Source organism: Betta splendens, chromosome 8 (assembly GCF_900634795.4).
Source record: "Betta splendens chromosome 8, fBetSpl5.4, whole genome shotgun sequence".
Classification (NCBI taxonomy): Eukaryota; Metazoa; Chordata; class Actinopteri; order Anabantiformes; family Osphronemidae; genus Betta; species Betta splendens.
The window spans coordinates 3,884,235-3,901,180 of NC_040888.2; the positions used below are offsets into that span (position 1 = coordinate 3,884,235).

At 42.4% G+C, this 16,946-nt stretch overlaps 3 protein-coding genes and 1 non-coding gene across 9 annotated transcripts; 1 reads left to right on the forward strand and 3 right to left on the reverse strand.

The window, feature by feature from the left end:
- The first annotated feature begins 161 nt into the window (after window positions 1–161).
- Window positions 162–1,557, forward strand: LOC114859994 (guanine nucleotide-binding protein G(I)/G(S)/G(O) subunit gamma-7-like). Its single transcript, XM_029158180.3, has 2 exons — window positions 162–660; window positions 772–1,557. Exons 1-2 carry the CDS (start codon window positions 565–567, stop codon window positions 895–897), a joined length of 222 nt encoding a protein of 73 aa, XP_029014013.1. The 5' UTR covers window positions 162–564; the 3' UTR covers window positions 898–1,557.
- Window positions 1,121–4,686, reverse strand: fbxw9 (F-box and WD repeat domain containing 9). Its single transcript, XM_029158177.3, has 7 exons — window positions 4,245–4,686; window positions 4,041–4,170; window positions 2,894–3,890; window positions 2,654–2,802; window positions 2,363–2,566; window positions 2,212–2,277; window positions 1,121–2,015 (listed from the first exon to the last, which is right to left on the reverse strand). Exons 1-7 carry the CDS (start codon window positions 4,370–4,372, stop codon window positions 1,941–1,943), a joined length of 1,749 nt encoding a protein of 582 aa, XP_029014010.1. The 5' UTR covers window positions 4,373–4,686; the 3' UTR covers window positions 1,121–1,940.
- Window positions 4,687–4,864: 178 nt separating this feature from the next.
- LOC114859991 (transportin-2-like) lies at window positions 4,865–16,880 on the reverse strand. Of its 6 annotated transcripts, none has more exons than XM_029158172.2 (26): window positions 16,725–16,880; window positions 15,218–15,317; window positions 14,859–14,934; window positions 14,616–14,765; window positions 13,978–14,084; window positions 13,380–13,513; window positions 13,109–13,190; window positions 12,878–13,000; window positions 12,547–12,665; window positions 12,405–12,465; window positions 12,047–12,218; window positions 11,765–11,917; window positions 11,407–11,632; window positions 11,040–11,211; window positions 10,834–10,920; window positions 10,628–10,735; window positions 10,358–10,516; window positions 10,175–10,262; window positions 9,989–10,087; window positions 9,144–9,179; window positions 8,812–8,907; window positions 8,614–8,689; window positions 8,388–8,487; window positions 8,217–8,291; window positions 7,807–7,955; window positions 4,865–7,594 (listed from the first exon to the last, which is right to left on the reverse strand). In XM_029158172.2, the coding sequence occupies exons 2-25, from the start codon at window positions 15,314–15,316 to the stop codon at window positions 7,848–7,850; spliced, it is 2,706 nt and encodes a 901-aa protein (XP_029014005.1). In that variant the 5' UTR covers window position 15,317; window positions 16,725–16,880; the 3' UTR covers window positions 4,865–7,594; window positions 7,807–7,847. The 6 variants fall into 6 exon arrangements, with proteins under 6 accessions (XP_029014005.1, XP_029014006.1, XP_029014007.1 ...); XM_029158173.3 differs by having other exon boundaries at window positions 16,640–16,799; XM_029158174.3 differs by lacking the exon at window positions 16,725–16,880 and adding an exon at window positions 16,292–16,534.
- Window positions 15,397–15,464, reverse strand: LOC114861173 (small nucleolar RNA SNORD41). Its single transcript, XR_003786724.1, has one exon. It is a non-coding gene; the product is annotated as a small nucleolar RNA SNORD41 (small nucleolar RNA).
- Window positions 16,881–16,946: the final 66 nt, after the last annotated feature.

A 16,946-nucleotide genomic window follows, 5' to 3' on the forward strand; every position in this document is an offset into this window, starting at 1 on the left:
ATCAGCAGCCAAAAAGTTTTCTTTACTAAATTAATCTAACAGTTTCAATTAAGTTATTGATTGCTTTAGAATTAGCGATTGTAAATTAAAATAACATGAAATAATATATGATGATGTTATTATATAGTTGTTAAAGTATTATTGGGATAATAACAAAAACTCAATATCCCCTCAAACATGAATATTTTATTTCTGTACTCAAATAAATCATTGCAGTCGTGAGTATTTTCTATTTGTTTGGTCAAAACATAAACATTGATAATTCTCTTAAAGGTGGACATCAGACCTTATGGAGCCAATCATCTTTTCATCATCACCTGACTGTGAAGTGCTTTGTGTTGCCAGTGACATTTCCAACTCGGTGTGGTGTGACCTTTAATATCACAGAGCCTTTGAACTGCTTCAGCAGAGAATTAAAAACATGTTACAGGTCAAAAAGGAAAGTTAGGAGCGTGCCTGCCCAGACTCTCCCCAACAACTGAAGCTGGCGTTTTGGTTCGGCTAAATTACTGCTGAACTCATGGTTATTGGGAATTTTATTGGGAGCTTTCCTGTCTGAAAACAATGTCTGGAAAAGTGTGCAGTAGCAGCAACAGTGTTATTCAAGCACAAAAACTGGTGGATCAGCTGCGACTGGAGGCAAGCATGGAGAGAATCAAGGTATGTCACAATACTAAAAGAAGCCACTGGATGAATGGCAGTTGTTCTCCAACTGACGATTAGTGTTTACAGGCTTGTGCATTGCAGTCATGCCCTCATTTGTTCCAGCAGATCTCCTTGACAGCAGCAGACTTGGTCCAGTACTGTCAGGACCACAGGCGCAGTGACCCTCTGCTTACTGGCATTTCTGCTTCATCAAATCCTTTTAAAGACAAAAAGACCTGTGTGGTGCTTTAACTCTCCTGAGAACAGATGACTAAAAAATAGTATTAGTAACTTCTCTGTGACTGTGCAACTGTTACTATTACCAAATGTGGACAGGATAAATCTTGTAGGGAAATTCATTTTCGGTCAAGTTGTCATGACTTGTCTTAGATGAAATAGGAATTTAAGAATTTAGCTGCTTTACAGAAACTACTCAATTAGAGCATTGAACCAATCCAGTTGATAAATCAGACACTAGACCTTCAGGTTATTTAATGCCAACTTAATGGAAGTACTTTCACCAGTGTTTTAACAAGTCAGTAAAATTTAACCAACAAAATAAGTGTTCAATGTTTAAACTTACACAAAGACAAACACACACTAGAACTACTGTGTTTGAATAAATAGCATAAATACGATGTGTGTCACAGAGGGCTTAGACATAGTAAATGACACAGCTAATGCATTTTATACATCAGTTCATGTGATGGAATGGCTTCACTCAACCTGTAAGCATGTCAGTAGCACAGCAGTACTGTAGTAGTTTGTCTTCTTTTAGTTACGGTGGTCTGTAAACAGTCCTCTTTTGACTCGATGTTAAACATACAAAGAGACAAATGTGCTGTGAAATCTTTGGGTATTGGCACAAAATACATTGGATAAATATTAACAATAAATTTGTGTCCTCTACGATCTCCTGTGTTTTTATTTGTAGTAAATCTCTCAACAGGATAAAACAAGAAATAAAAAGACTGCAACTTTGGCTAAAATGTGAACAATATGGATGAGTTAATGTTACAATCTAAAAACTTCTACATTTCTTAAACGTGACTGGCAGTGCAGCAACATAAGACTATTTACTTGCTCCTATGTACCACATGAAGTCAGTGTCCAGTCTTACATTTTTATCATCATTGACTTAGCTGGACTCCTACACAAAAAAACGTCTCTTTTCCCTTTATAAATGCTATAAACTTGATGTTGCTGGATCAGTGTGTCCCAAATTCCCAAACGCTGGAAGAGCCAGGTTGCGTTAACAGGCTTCAAGTCTTTCACAGGTATCAAGTGCTGCACTTTTATTTTCTGGGCCTCCAGATTTCCACACACACATCACCTGAGGCTACAGCAAGGACTCCAGCATCCACACTCAGCTGCAAGTGTAAGACAAAGACAAGAGGTATGGGTGAGAGGGTCCCAGGAACAAAATCCACTCCAGATCTTCTGAATGCAAATATTACGAACAAAAACAATAGTTTTTCATTTATTTTTGCTAAATATTAAAGTGCAAACTTTCTTAAATTTCCTTGTCTAACAGTTTGACATCTTAGATCTTGTACAAACACTAACCCCATTGATTCCAGCATGGTGCTGCAGTGTGCATAAAGTCCTTGGTGGTGCGGATGGGATATGTACCTGCAGCAGAGTGATTTATATTACCACACAGTTTAGTAGAAATACCTGAATAGGTGAACTAATGAGAAAATCAGCACCAGTCTACCTTGACAGTGCGATCAGATGAACATGTGTAAAGGCTTCCGGGGGACCTGTGGATGCCGGTGACCAGAGCGGTGTGCCCCACATCAAACTGGGACAGAGGTTTTAAGGCACCCGCCTGCATGGAGAAGGAGTGGAGCATGCCTCTGTTGTCCCCTGCCCAGACCTCACTGCCATTGTAGCTCATGGACAACAGGTAGGAGTTTAGCTGCAAATGCACCATAAAGGTATAATTAGTGGTGATATCCACGTGCATCTGAGCCTAAACACAAAGTTAAGACATTATGCGCTCTACCCGAATGTTCTTCAAGCCTTTCCCTGCCCTCCGGTCATAGACTGCTAAAGTGCAGTCTTTACTCCCAGAGATGATGTACTTGTCATCTGCAGCTAGGCACATTACTGCGTTGCCATGGAGACGGACGCTTTTCACCAGGGGCTCGGCAGCTGTACACACAATAGTGGCATTCAATCTCAGAAACTCACATTTATTGTAATTTATTCTTTGTTAGCTACATTACGAGCCCAGCACACTCACCTCTGATGTCATATATGTTGACCCTCTTATCGAATATGCCAGCCAACAACACATCTGTCTGACAGGATAAGCACAGGACAGCAGCGCCAGTTCTGATGAGGCCTCTTTTAGCACCACTGGCCTGCAAGTCCCAGAGCCTCACTGTGCTGTCAAAGCCCCCTGAAGCCAACAGAGGACCCTGAGAAGCCAGGCACCAGACCCAGCCTCGATGAGTGCTGAAGTCACCCTGCCCTCCTAGCGTGTGCAGCAGCGTTCCACCAGAGCCTGTCTGTAGATCCCACAGTTTCACATTCCAGTCTCTGGAACCTGTGGCACAAACTGCCCCCTCACCTCCCACAAGAAGCACTGAGTTGACTTGGGCAATGTGGCCTGATGGTAGAGTGATGCATTCCAGTGACGGGGGCGGGCTGGGACTTCTTGGATGTTGAGTCACATCTATCTGGTTTACGTTACCCAGCCTCCTGGGATCTGCCACAACCTCTTCGTGATTAGGAGCACCTATTTGCCCTTCATTGGCATTAAATACCATCCTATCTTCTTCCAGCAATGCTGCTGCATCATCCTCCAATCTCTCCTCCATCTCCTCTCTTAGTCTTACTAATTGGTTCCCATTTACAATGGGCTGTATTTCACCATCAGCACCTTCCATCGCCACCTCCATCCCTTCATCAACACCATATGCAACCTCTGGTGCTGCCACGCCTACACCGTTCACCTCATTCACCTGTTCTTCAACACCTCGTTCCCCATCCTGTCCTGCCCTTTGCTGCACCCTGAGCTGCTCCCTTTCCTCCTCATCCTGCTTCACCTTACTGGCTATGAGATGTGCTTGGTTCCTCCAGCAGGTTATGAGCTGCTCCATTTCCAGGCAGGCAGTAGGCCAGTCAAAGTCCTCCCGGGGCCCCACTGGGAAGCTAGCTCTGGATCCTATCAGTCTGCGAGCCCGCAGCTGCCAGGCTGTACTGTCTTTACCCACATTACCTAATGCATGACAGACCTGAAGAGAGAGGGAAGAGGGATTCAGGGCAAAATCAATATGAAACACCTTTAAAAACCTTTTTGAGTATTTAATTTTTTTAATTGTAATCTATGGATGAGGCAGCAAAACTCTAGGCCAACAGTTGATCAATAAATCTTTGATTCTAACCTTTGGCAGTACTGTGATGACACACTCAGCAGGAAGGTGTGAGGCTATGTGTGTTACCATCTCCCACGGTAGTGACAACAAACCACTTGTGGCAGTCGTTGAGGGGCTGACATCTCCAGCAGGCACCGGACTGAGGGCATAAATGACACGATCATTAATGCCGGTACGAGGCCGGGGCGAACGGAGGAGGAGAGACGCTCTTACCCTTGTGGGTCGGTTCTGGAAGCCTCGTTACTAGCGCTGCTCTGGGGTATGGCATTTTCAGATGATCTACTCTGGTCTTCGCGTGTCCCAGCGTGCGGTTCAGACAGGTCAACCCTGACCTCTGACATCGCCGTCGCTCCACTGTCTCATGCAGATGAGCCCAGCTTGCTACATGAGCTACATGTATGTTGTATTGTTGGGCAAAAGGTGTTACCGTAACTAAAGCATAATTCCTTTAAACATTCTACTTGCCATAAATGTCCTTTTCTTAGCTTGCGCTGACGCCGGTTAAATGTCAGAATGAGAAACTACAGACAAGCAGTTTACTACCGCTTAAAAAGAACGAGTCACGTTAGCGTTAAAACCTTACTTCATAAACGCGAAACTCGGTTCGTCAAAAGTTACGAGACAAATAAATAAAAAAAAGTAACTTCCGGCGTAGAAAGATGTCGTCATCAACGTTCACCCCGACATGGCGCCGCACACTAGTCACCATAGCAACGTTTTAAACGTCGTTTCTTAAACGTAACCTCATTTCTGCGTTTGGCAGGACCTTAATGACACACGGAGCCGTACTGCTCATTAAACTCAGTAAAAGCAAGCTCACGTCTAAAAATTAAAACAATCTTAACAGTTTTTATTTAGTTCATATTTACTATTTTCTTTTACATTAAACAATACAAAAGCAGACAAAGTTCAAAGTTCTCTAGAAAAAAAACTTTATTTTCCCTATTCACAAAATTAAATAAAAAGGGATAATTCAGAAAACACCCCACCTGCACCACAGTTCAGCAAAAAAGGTACATCAAATTCATTTGCCAGCCTTGATATCAGATTGAAACAAAGTCATGAATTGTTTTTCCACATTTCTCCCTCAGGTGTGCACCAAGCCCCGACTCTCCTTCCTGCAACATTAAATGGTCCGCTATAAAACAACGAAAACAAATTATTCTTTAAATAAAAAGAATAAAAACAAAAAGAAAAAAACTTTTAAAGTCCAAAACTCTTTGTGCGTTGTAGCACAAAAACAAAAAACTAAAATAAATAAAAACTGAGCATATGAGCAAAAAACTGGGAAAGAAAAAAAAACAAAAATCTTGGACAACTTGCATCTAAATGTATGTAAAGCTTAGTGTGTCACAACATTGCGAGGAGTGTAATGCCTCAATTGTACCAAATCTTTGTTGCAGGAGCCACAGCCCTTGGTCTGAAACCTCCTCTTGATGTTGCACCAAGCATTTCTGTCCTGCCTGTTGTCTAATTCGTGGCCAGCCCGTATCGCACTCATGCAGAAGATGCCATCGCTTGTGCTCAAAAATCCATCACATTTAGTAATCACATTATTGCTTACTGTGTCATGCAAACCATAGCGGTGAGTCAAGTCATTTCGGTTTGAAACCAGGCAGGAGATTTTCCACTTTAGGTATAATCTTCACTTCAGGGGCTTAGGAAAGCTGGTCATCCAAAACTGATGATCAAATTAAACCATAGACAGAATTGTAGAGTAGGACTGGTGCAAAATTACATCTAAGCAGAACTCACAGACATCTTCAAGATAAAACACCAACAGCCATACACATACATCCATCACAACTGTCCACTATGGATAATGTCAAGAAGATAAAGCTGGATCAAGACCACCAAGCTCACGTAAGCTAACCAGTGTCAAAGGAAACTATTAGGACTCTGAGTAAGTTTTTTCCCAGGCATATCCTACACAGTATTGACGGGTGAATCTATGGCAACAACATTCACTAGTTTGATCATAAGCTGGAGTAGTACCGTTAGTCCAGCAATGAGTTGTCGCCATTGACAAAGCTCTTAAAAGGTAGATCCCTCCAAAGGGGTCCACTTTATAAAATGATAAACAAAAAAGAGCAAGACTCTGAAAAGCATGCAATGTTTATGACAAGGAGAAGCCTTAATGGCTCAAACGATCACCATCATCGATTACCAAAATAATCAGATCGACATCCTCAAACATATGAATTGACAGGTGTACTGGGACAGGGATCCGTTATTTAAGATGTCTCCCCCCTCTCAAATCCTATTCAGTCTATTGAAGAAGCTACAGTGAAAACCTATGTTGAGAGGCCTCAAGTCTTACCTAGTCATTAAACCATTGCTTAACCTTATCATTATGCTTACATTAGCAAGCCATTTATAATCCTAAAATCACTTATCAAAAAAGAAAACTATCAAGATCAGTATATTACGTGTGTAAATGAATTTCTTACAAAAGAAAGTGCATTTAAATTAGTATGAACCAATTTATTCTCGTCTCTTGTCAAGTCTGTTTTTAGATACTCTAAAGACGAAACAGCAGCAAATATAATTCTCAGTTTTGCCTACAGTATTAAACTTTGCTTTGAAACTCTGCAACAAATCAGACATAAGCTGATTTCTGTATCATCTGCATACAACTGGTTCACATACAGCCTCCACTGTAGTTTGTGGGCATTGATTAGATGGGAGGACAGAAGAACCAAGCACGCGACAGCTTCAAAATTATGGCAGCCTCCTGATATTAAGGACAATTAATGCAATAAATCAAGTGACCGAGAGACAGACATTCACTCAAACATGCATCACTTAAGGAGGTGTATCATATGCCATGCACTAATTTGGTACTGCAGTGGTAAAACCTTAAACAGAACTACTGCATCTTACTGTGCCTCAGATGAGGGAGCTAGAAAAGATAAACCTACAATTTAGGTGAAATTGAGCAACAAGAGGAAAAGAAATTAAATTAAGCAGTGTGTGAAAAGAGGATAAGACCCATGTGTATGCACACTAAATGGTTTATGCAGTTTCGCTGTAAAGGTGCAAAAACGTGCATATAATTCCTGCATCATTACATAAAAGCATGTTACGTTTAGCTTCTGGCACGAGTCTGTTTAAATACATCTGTTAGTCTGACCACTGACTACGTGCATTGTGGTATTTGGGACTGTGCGCCCTATGCTGGTTCAGATAATTCCTTATGTACCTATCTGCCACCCCCCTCCCCTCCCAGCCGTTTTAACAGAATAATCAAATTGAGGAGGGGGCGGTTAAAGCCAACCTCTTTTGCGCTCGCCTACCCAGGATCCCTACGGAGCTGTTGGCGAAAGTCATTTTAGAGTGTGTTGGATTTAGGATTTGAGGCGTTTAATCTGAGAGGTATATGCAAATCCCCAGTTTACCTTCCCACACCCACCACCCTCCTCCCACCCTCCCTCAGAGACACACAGGGCGCAGGGGGTAAGGAGCCCATCCGCTGAGGGTCAAGTCCTCCCTCCAGCTCTTGTTTCCTCCCCCGTGATCTGGGCAGTGCAATGAGTTCCCCAGTAACCCTCCCCTACATTAACCTGGGAAAAACAGAGCAAAGAAGAAAAGTGATTAAAACACAAAGGAGTTCATGTAGAGTCGACAGCAATGGGTACAGTGAAAACTGCAGTCTGGATCAGAACATATTTGGGAACAAAATGTATCATTGTTTATCAATGAGCTGGGTGTTTTCATCGTTTCCAGAAGACGTTTGCATTCAGGCTTTATGTGGTGAGTCGGCTGTTGGACATACCTAACAGGTCGGTGTCCTGTGTGGACCAGCGGGAGATTGGGTTAGACACCGTAGCAGGCTGACAGGCGCTCCTTCAACAGGGGAGGGAACTGCTCAGAGAACTGCTGCCAGTTCTCTTCACCGACCTGGTCCTTAAAGCCATGCAGGATCTTAAATGATGACAGAACAGTGATAATTACCCTCGGGTGACTCCTCAAAAGCTAAGGGTCGGGAGCAGCAGGCCTTTCTCCTGAAGCATCCTACTAATTAACACTAGCTTAAAAGTAAAGCGTAATTTATAGTGGCAGCATGCGGAAAATACATTTGGTTTCTTTCCAGGTTTTAGCACGATCTATAATTTACATGCACTTGGTTTTAGGTTCAAGAACATCTGCACTGCTTCCGTCTGACATCTCCCAGGAGGCATTCACCTTATAAAACATGTCTCTCAGATCATCTTTAGGGTTGACCCAGGATGCCACTGCGTCACAAAAGAAAATAAAGTCCTAGAAAGAGAAGAAGAGTTATTTCACCACACACTGAAGTAGACTGGGTTTGGTTCTAGAGATAAGGGAACAAAAGGCCACTGATTGAAAGCTCACCTGCACCACTCCTGCAGGGTTCACTCCTATCATTACACAGATTCCTCGGAAAGCTGAATCCTTCTCCTCGTTATCTCGGATATTCCTCAATGATGTGCACCTAAAAAACACAAAAAAAAACTTAACAGACTAAATTTTTTTCCCTAGAAAAATGGGATTACTTTTGTTATAACTGTTTTGGTAGAAGAGTCAAGTTTTTATACATTCATTTAGACGTGTGACTCACCATGGTCTAATGAAATGCTGCAGCTGTGGCGCCACTTCCTGGGGACAGACATAACCCAGTCTGCCGATCGTAATGGCTGCAAAAAAAAAAAAAAAAAAAAAAAACTGAACTGAAGGAACTCAACTTCCTGATGTAACCATAAAATGTTACCACATATGAAACAGTTTGAATGTATAGCAAATATATTTGGGTGTGCACCTGTATTTTCCAGCAGAGTTTTGGGTGTGTTGGGTCTGTTGATGATCTCCACCAGGTTTGGAAGGACCATGCCTACATAAGGCTGCATCTCTGCACCTACACAGACAGACACGCATGCACAGGAAAATGAGGCATGAACAACGGATATGTAATGGTGAGAACTCCTTTGTAAAATTACCACACAGATGTTCATGTTGCACCACAATACTCAGTTTCACAACTACACAAAATCATCCTGCAAAGCTCAATGCTATACAGGCTTATAGACAGAGATAGGCAGGTCTGAACATGGCATATTGGATGGTTTTAGTCAATCTCTTCCCTACGCTCACCTGGACAATTCCCTGATTGCTGCTTGATATGTGTTCCTGAAAGAATATCACAGAGTCACTGGACTGGCTAGATCATGTACAAGTGCTTGTCAGGCCATGCACAACATACAGAGGGTTCAGATCCTCTGCGATTTTGTAAGTGTTACAGACAGAGGGGCACAGCACACAGCATGACCCACTTTTAAAGTTGCAGCCAAGGCACAGCTTCAGCACGGAGGGAAACACAAAGCACCGTATCTGATGTGTATGGGTTGTTAAACTGTGGCACGATAACCACTGTTTGCATCCACTGATCATGCAGGCTCTACCACACTTCTCAGACACATAAGTCATCCGCACCATGTAATCAGCTTTCGAATGTCTAAATGATCATCATTGAGTGGGTGAACCAGCATTTATTGACCTGTCAGAACATATTTGTTTACAACCAAAAAGGCACAGACCAGGTTAGATTTGTTACACAACAGAATGATCAGATTTGCATAGGTTATTTTTCCCTATTATTTAACAATACAAAAAGACTGTGGCCAATATAAAGTGTTCCCACGATCCACAGTAGTCATATGCTCTGGATCAATGTCCTGTTGAGCAATCAATATTTAACCAATCTTTAGCCGTTGGACAGATGACTCATCTATGGCTATAAAGAAACCATAACTACTGCTTTTATAGGAGGTCTACAATCCTCTTTGTAAGGGGTTGATGATTTGCAGCACCTGCATGAAACCTAGTCTCTTAAGTCCACCTTTCATTTTTGCTGAATGGCACGTGAAAAAAAAAAAAGAAGTTTGTTTCAACCCAAAGAAAACAGGCTTGTTTCAAGCAACTGCACACCGCTCTCTTACCCATTTGCATAGAGATTTCTCCGATGGCCCATGTAGCATTGTTACACACAGAAATAAACTCTGGGTTCAGGTTGAGCCCCAGGATGGGCATGAACTCAGCTGAGGAAGAACAGGAACAGCTTGTTACAATCACTAAAAACAACTTACTGTTATAGGGAATTCACTAAAATCAACAGGTGAACTCACCAATGCAGGGCTTCACATGGAGGAAACATGCCTTGGTTAAATCACCCAGTAATGCAAAGGAGCTCTGTCTCACTTCAGGCATAGTGTCCTGCAATACAAATAGACATTTGTGTGTTTAGTGAATCCGTATCACATTTTGGATCTAAAATTTCAGATTACTATTTAAAGCAAACCACACTATACCTGCATGCACTGAAACAGCAGCGTCATGATGTTGGAGCGTGCCACGAGCTGTTCCACATGGGCCCCCAAGCCCTCAGCTAAGCCGCTCAGCAGATCCAGGGCTACAATCATGAAATCCTTGTCAGGAGCCTCATACTGGTCTGGATGCTGGTTGTACATCTATGCAGAAAGAAGATAACTTTCAATATATCTCCCCTGAAAATAAACACGATGTACACAGTGCATTGTGTGTGCGTTTGTGTACGTGTGTGCGCGCGCGCGCGTCCTCACCATGGCCTGAGCTAGCGTCTTCTGAACTAGAGTGACGCAGCGCTGATACACAGGCTCACAATAAGGCAGAAACCCACTCTGCAGGGCCGTGGCTACTGATGACAGACACTGCAAAACATGAAAATATGTTTGAGAATATTTGTCTGTCACAAAAAAAGGACAAAGGACCAAAAAAGAAAAAACTATAAAATATAAATCCAACTCACCTCAAGTAGGGGGAAAAGATCCTTATCTTCATCCTTCAGCTCATTCCATTTGGCAATAAGAGGAGGCATCAACTTCTGAATGTACTCCTGAGAAACATTAAATTGGGTCACAATTTTTAAAACTCTGTTCAAGGTTTTACAAAACACCAATTACATATTATTAAAAACATGCAGATGCTGCTGGTCTACATTTAGGACAAACTCACCGGCTGATTGAGGTGGTGCCCCACAGAGTCTGCTAGAGTTCCTATGGCATCATAAAGAATAAGAAGATTCTTGTGCTGGTACTTCCCAAAGGCAAAGACCAGTGTGTCCAGAATAAAGCTCAGGTAGGGCACAAGCTCTGTGCATGCCTCCTCCTCCAGTGTGGCAAAAGCACTGAGAGAAAATAAAAAAGATAGAATGTCATGTTAATATTTTATCTATACATAGAGTTCTTTCCACAAAAGGAGTAATAAGCAGAGGAAGTGGATCAGATATAAATATGGGAACAAAATGTATCATTGTAAATCAATGAGCTGGGTTTGTCATCATTTCCACATTTGAAGCAAGGTGGAGTATGAAGCTGCTCACCTGCAGGCTGCCTCCTGCACTCTCTTGTTGCCATCTAGGATTCGTTTCAGAAGCTCCGTCATTAGTGGCTTGAGGTAGGAGTCAGGGGGCTGGGAAACCACCCAATGTGCATAGCGACTAAGGGTCCAGCAGGCTATGGAGCGCACCAAGGCCTTCTTGTCGCAGAGACACTGGATGAGGTGAGGGATCAGCTCTGGTAGGTAGGGGATCATACCTTGCATGCAGCCTGGCGTATGTAGGGATGCACAGAGCAGGGCACAAATATACATTATTGTATATATATTTTTGAACAATTAAACAACTCAAAGTTATGACTGGTGAAATCTTTGTATGTACAAAAGACCAATGTCTGTCTTACCCTCAGCTATGGCTCCCAACACCAAAATGCCAGACTCCTTAATGACCCAGTCTGGGTGGAAAAGCAGGCCTTTGAGGAGCGGTAAGAGGTGGGGCAACAGCTCGTCACGGAACACATTTGCCAGCACGTCCAAGGCTGCAGCTGAACACTTTCCTGCATCAGAGAGAGACTTAATTACACGCTGTACATCCTGCACCAATGTTTCACTCAAAAAGTCAAACAACACTAGATATGCTCTGCAAAACATTATGTAACAAAAGCTACCAGTCTCTAAACACTTACGTAGGTTCCAGTCAGACAATGTGTCGTCATCATCGTCGTCATCATCTTCAATGTCCTCATCCTCTTCGTCCTCTCCTCCCTCGTGCTGCAAGGTGACAGTCCTCGACTTGTGGAAACGAGGTTTTATGTCTTGATCGCTATCCGGTACTGCCTCGTCCTCCTCCACGTCACCCTGGCCAGACAAACGCAGAGAGATTGTACTTTTATTAAACATATTCCTCTTTTTGGATACTGCAGTGGATGTTTGTGTAGTTCCTGTATTTGATTGAAATTTTAAATTTATTACCTACAAAAGAAACAGAGCACATAGTGCATAAAAACACATTCCTGTATGAGGAAGGGCTGTGAGAAAGCTTACCTTTAACAGAATGATGTCTATCTCCGAGTACTTCATCCCATTTACCAAGATAGGAATCAATCTGTACAGAAAAAAATATATAACAATATGATGAATATTTATTTAAACATATTACTTGAGCATTAGTTTAAGTGCTACTCACTGCACTAAGTGGCCAGACAGCATCTCTTTACAGATCGGTTGCTCTGCTAGAGTCAGCCAGAACTCACAGGCCTCCAAAGCCACATTTTCATCAGGGTCCTGGGTGCGCTGCAGCATGTACTGTGAAGAAAGGTGGGCGTTTGTTAGAGACTGAAAAGTCACAGAGAACAAAACCACTATTATGCAACAGTTTAGTGCAGAACCCTGGAGGAGCTGGATCAGAAATTATAGGAACTAGAAGCATCATTATAAATCAATGAGCTGGGTTTGTCATCATGTCCAGATACACATACAGATCATACATAGTGATTGGGATATGTTCCAGCACTTACCTGGATGATGCTGTGCATGTGGGGGATGAGGCGGTCAATGCGGACCTCCAGTAGCATGACCAGGGCTCGGCATACATTTTTTCGGACCTCAGAGTCCTCATCCGCTGCCAGTGCAAACAGGCTCTAGTGATGAAGGACACAAAGTACTTTAAATAGACTGACAAGCAATAATGTACGGCGGTTATTGTTTTTATATTATGAGCTTTATCCCAGTATTTGTACACAGTTTACCTCAATGAACGTGTCGATGTTATCCATCAGAGCCTGGGCTCTGCCGATGATGAACTGATTCACACAAGCTATAGCATGGGATCTGTGAATGACAGGGGGACAGAGGAACATTATGAGACAAGTCCACCACAGCTGTGTCAGTGAGGTACATGCTGTATTTTATCTGGATCAGACAGTATGAGTAAAAACCTTCACGGTCAGTCAGATATAAGTATGCATCCCACCCAGATGTTAATGACAAGACAATGAAAAAGGAATCCTTCTCTCATACCTAATCTTGGGGCTGCAGTGCTTGAAGAACTGAAGGAATTTAGGTATCATTATGTTGAGGGGTCTGTTCAGAGCGTCACTGTCCAGCAGCTCAGACGAGTCTTCGCAGATCTTCTGCAGTGCTCCAAACGAGCCCTGAGACACGGACATACACAGAGAGGCTGTCAAATCAAACGCAAACATACAGGGACACAGGGGAGAGAATGAGACTGCATCAGAAAATAAAACTGGTGCACAGGTACTGAATGCGAGAAACAGACATGACACTCAGCTCAATACTTGAGAACTAATTCAAGACATTTTGGAAATAACAGCTATTTTATAAAAAAAGGGTCTCTGGATTCCAAAGAATAAAACTAAATAAAACTTTTGCATCTTTGTTTCGACATATGTTTCATAATTTTCTTGGATGGAATAAAGTAATGTATAACCACAAATATCTGACATTAATGCTTAGTTGTCTCAGCAATGTGCAATATACCCAAGGCCACACCTGTGTATTAATCTATTAATCACAGGTTAGGGTGTGTGGAGCTCTGCTTTTTACACCTTTTTGAAAAATGCTAAACAGTAAAAGGGCAGACAGGGATAGTGCAAACCTCGCACGTGTTGTAGTCCTCAGAGTTGAGCAAGTTGCATAGTTGGGGCAGCAACTCAGGCCATGTCTGAAGCTCTCCCTTAGAGGCAATAGTAGTAATAAGGATGCCTAAAAGAATACCACAAAAAAAAGGTTCAATAGGATGAGCAATTCCTAATTAATAAGAGCATGCTGAGTTATCAAGAGCGTAGCTCTGGATCAGACAGTATGAATACATACACCTTCATGGGTAGTCAGATGTTTTTATGCATCACTTCCAGAGTGTAACAATGAAGATTTTCATTTCATCCTATTGAGTGGTTTATATGTTTTACTTTACAATAATCTAAATACAATCATTTTCTCAGCTAATAAATGTGAGAAGAGCTACTCAGTTTTCAAAGAGCCCTCTATTTCTACTGGAATAAATTTTAAATCAATCAAATGAACTTCTGCATGTGAAATCTTAATGTACAATGCCACTGAAAGTGTATGTTGTCGGGCTCCATGCTAGTTTGAGAACAGACTCCCTTACAAGGACAAACAGCAGCAAAAGTAGTAGAGATTCATTTACTTGCATTTGATCTCTATTTGGGAAAGGGATTTTAACAAGGAAAGGAAGCATGAAGATCATTCATATCATCAAGAAAATAAACTCACCAATTGTTGCACGGATGAGTGGCGAGGGGTCGCCGATGTTGTTGAGACATTCCTGCTTGACGAAGTCAGCAACTCCTTGGGGAAAGTTTTGGTAGTGGGCTTTGACATTATTCTTCAAAATCAGACCGCTTAGAGATCGAGTTGGCTCATCTAAAAAAAAGATTTATTTGTTAAAATGGACAATGTTCAAAAAGCAGACAAACATGTCCTACATGTACGATAGCTGAGACACACGAGACAGACCTTCAGTTCTGAGCCGTGTGAGGACGAAGATGAGATAATTGTTGAAATCAGGAAACTGGTTTAGTTGTTCGAGTTTCTAGCAATGCAGTTAAGGTTCATTTAACGTTAAAAAAAAAAACGCCTAACCTTTAAGTCGGTGATAAGTAATATCTTACAATTTTACAGTTTGCAGCTGACTCAAGTGTCAAATTTCAGAGCTTGGTATGCTGGCACAAACACCTGTCCACCCACTACACTCTGGACTACCCCAGAAAAATCCTCAACAGGTCTCTCTTCACTAGCAACAACTGTAGTAGTGTAAAAAAAAAAAAACACATTAATCTTAGTACAGTCATAAAAAGCACATTGCAGTAGGATACTTGTTGGACAGCTCTTTGTGTGACTGTGTTGGGTGATTGTGAATCCTTGAGCAGTTGGAGGACCTGCTGAAGTCCCTGCTCATCTGGCTGCCACTCCATCCTGAAAAACACACAAAATCAGTATCACTTTAGTTGTACAGCATATAATTAGTTACTTATTACTTATGGACAAATGGTCTCTAGATCAGACAGTATGAATACAAAAGCCATCAGTCACAGTCAGGTGTTTTTAATGCATCACCTCTAGAGACCACATGCAAATTTAAAATTACAATAGATCCAGGTCAACTGAATGCAAAGTCGAGATTTCAAATGCAAAACACAATTGGAGAACTTTTACATAACCAAACTGAGTAATCAATCGTTTAGTTACAAAAAATTAATCAATATACACCAATAAAAAGAGCCCAGTAAAAACTACAGACTGCTAACTGTACGCAGTCCACAGAGGAAGCAAATGGTTGAAGAAAACAAAGACCTACAGGCAGCCAGCGTGCATGGGGGTAGCGGAACACGCACATGGTCTAGGTTCAAGGTGGAAGGACCCACTACTGGGTAGGGTCAATTTCACGACCAAGCAAGCAGATCCCCGCAAGCTGCGGCTGAGCAAAAACTAAAGCCTACACGGCAGCACATTAAAGCGTAGTCAGAAATCGGCTTGCGGCACCAAAACGAGGACAGGAGACAGCGCGACCAGCTAAAATCTCTGTGACCCGGCTTAAGCGCTCCAAGTTAATCCTATCCCCACCCCCACGTCACGGGCCCGATATGGGTAACGGAAATGCTTTACACTTAAAATTATGTCCCTCAGATTTCCAAATATATAGCACAACGCACGTGCAGGGGACGGATAGCTAACCGGCGAGGCCGCCCTCGCGCGTCGTGGGTCAGAGAGTGAACAAAGTTATGGAGATAGCTATTTGGCACAAACGTGTGCGGCTTCAAGCTAGTCGTCGGCGCTACCTTGTGTTACACGCATTTAAGTCCAGCGATTAGTTTGGTCTCTTAGTAACAAATCATATGGATCAATTTGATAAGCTTATTGGAAGACCCGCATGCAGCTGTGCTAATTACCAGGAGCGACTGAAGTTGTTTCGCGAGCAGGCCTGGTCAGCAGAGTTGCGGGCTGCGTTCGCCCGGTGGGAAAAAAACGCAAATAAAAGCCTTAAATTAAAAACAATGACCTCTAGACAGAGCCATCCGTATACAGTTAGCGAGCCTTTGTGTCAGTACGTAAAGCATCACGGGTAACACAACGTTGCCAACCAAGAATAGGTAGAAACTCGACGAACACGTTTTGAACCCTGCCGTTAGCCGCTAAGATGCCTGGTCATACCGTTTCGCTGACAATGCTAATGCTAGTAGCCAGGCTAATGCTACATAACGCCAAACCCTGATATTAGCTTTTTGGGAATACCTTACCCAGCGAGGCGGCCTGATCGACGTTACATAAAATAATGCCTAAAGCGTTCGGCTAAAGCACAAACGGAAAAACAACTATACATACAATATTGACTTGAAAGTTGAATTAACAGTACTAGGCCGCTCTGCTCCCGTGGTTCGCAGCGGTTCTTCTTGTTCAAATGAGCACGCCGATTGCAATTGACCTATGGCGGCTTCCGTTCGGCACTCATTTAACTAACGCGAGATTACAAGGCGTTAGTTTGTGTTAAAATAATAATTTGCATAAAGTTCCAACTAAGCCAAACGCACACATAAAACATAAAAA

Excerpts from the sequence above, each read along its gene's own strand:
- LOC114859994 (XM_029158180.3), top strand. The coding sequence starts at position 565 with ATGTCTGGAAAAGTGTGCAGTAGCAGCAACAGTGTTATTCAAGCACAA. Across the intron at positions 661-771 it reads CAAGCATGGAGAGAATCAAG|ATCTCCTTGACAGCAGCAGA; the intron begins GTATGTCACAAT and ends TTGTTCCAGCAG.
- fbxw9 (XM_029158177.3), bottom strand. The coding sequence starts at position 4,372 with ATGTCAGAGGTCAGGGTTGACCTGTCTGAACCGCACGCTGGGACACGC. Across the intron at positions 2,278-2,362 it reads CATCTGATCGCACTGTCAAG|GTACATATCCCATCCGCACC; the intron begins GTAGACTGGTGC and ends ACTCTGCTGCAG. Across the intron at positions 2,016-2,211 it reads ACCATGCTGGAATCAATGGG|CTGAGTGTGGATGCTGGAGT; the intron begins GTTAGTGTTTGT and ends TTACACTTGCAG.
- LOC114859991 (XM_029158172.2), bottom strand. The coding sequence starts at position 15,316 with ATGGAGTGGCAGCCAGATGAGCAGGGACTTCAGCAGGTCCTCCAACTG. Across the intron at positions 10,736-10,833 it reads ATCTTTTCCCCCTACTTGAG|TGTCTGTCATCAGTAGCCAC; the intron begins GTGAGTTGGATT and ends CATGTTTTGCAG. Across the intron at positions 10,088-10,174 it reads CCATGTGAAGCCCTGCATTG|CTGAGTTCATGCCCATCCTG; the intron begins GTGAGTTCACCT and ends GTTCTTCCTCAG.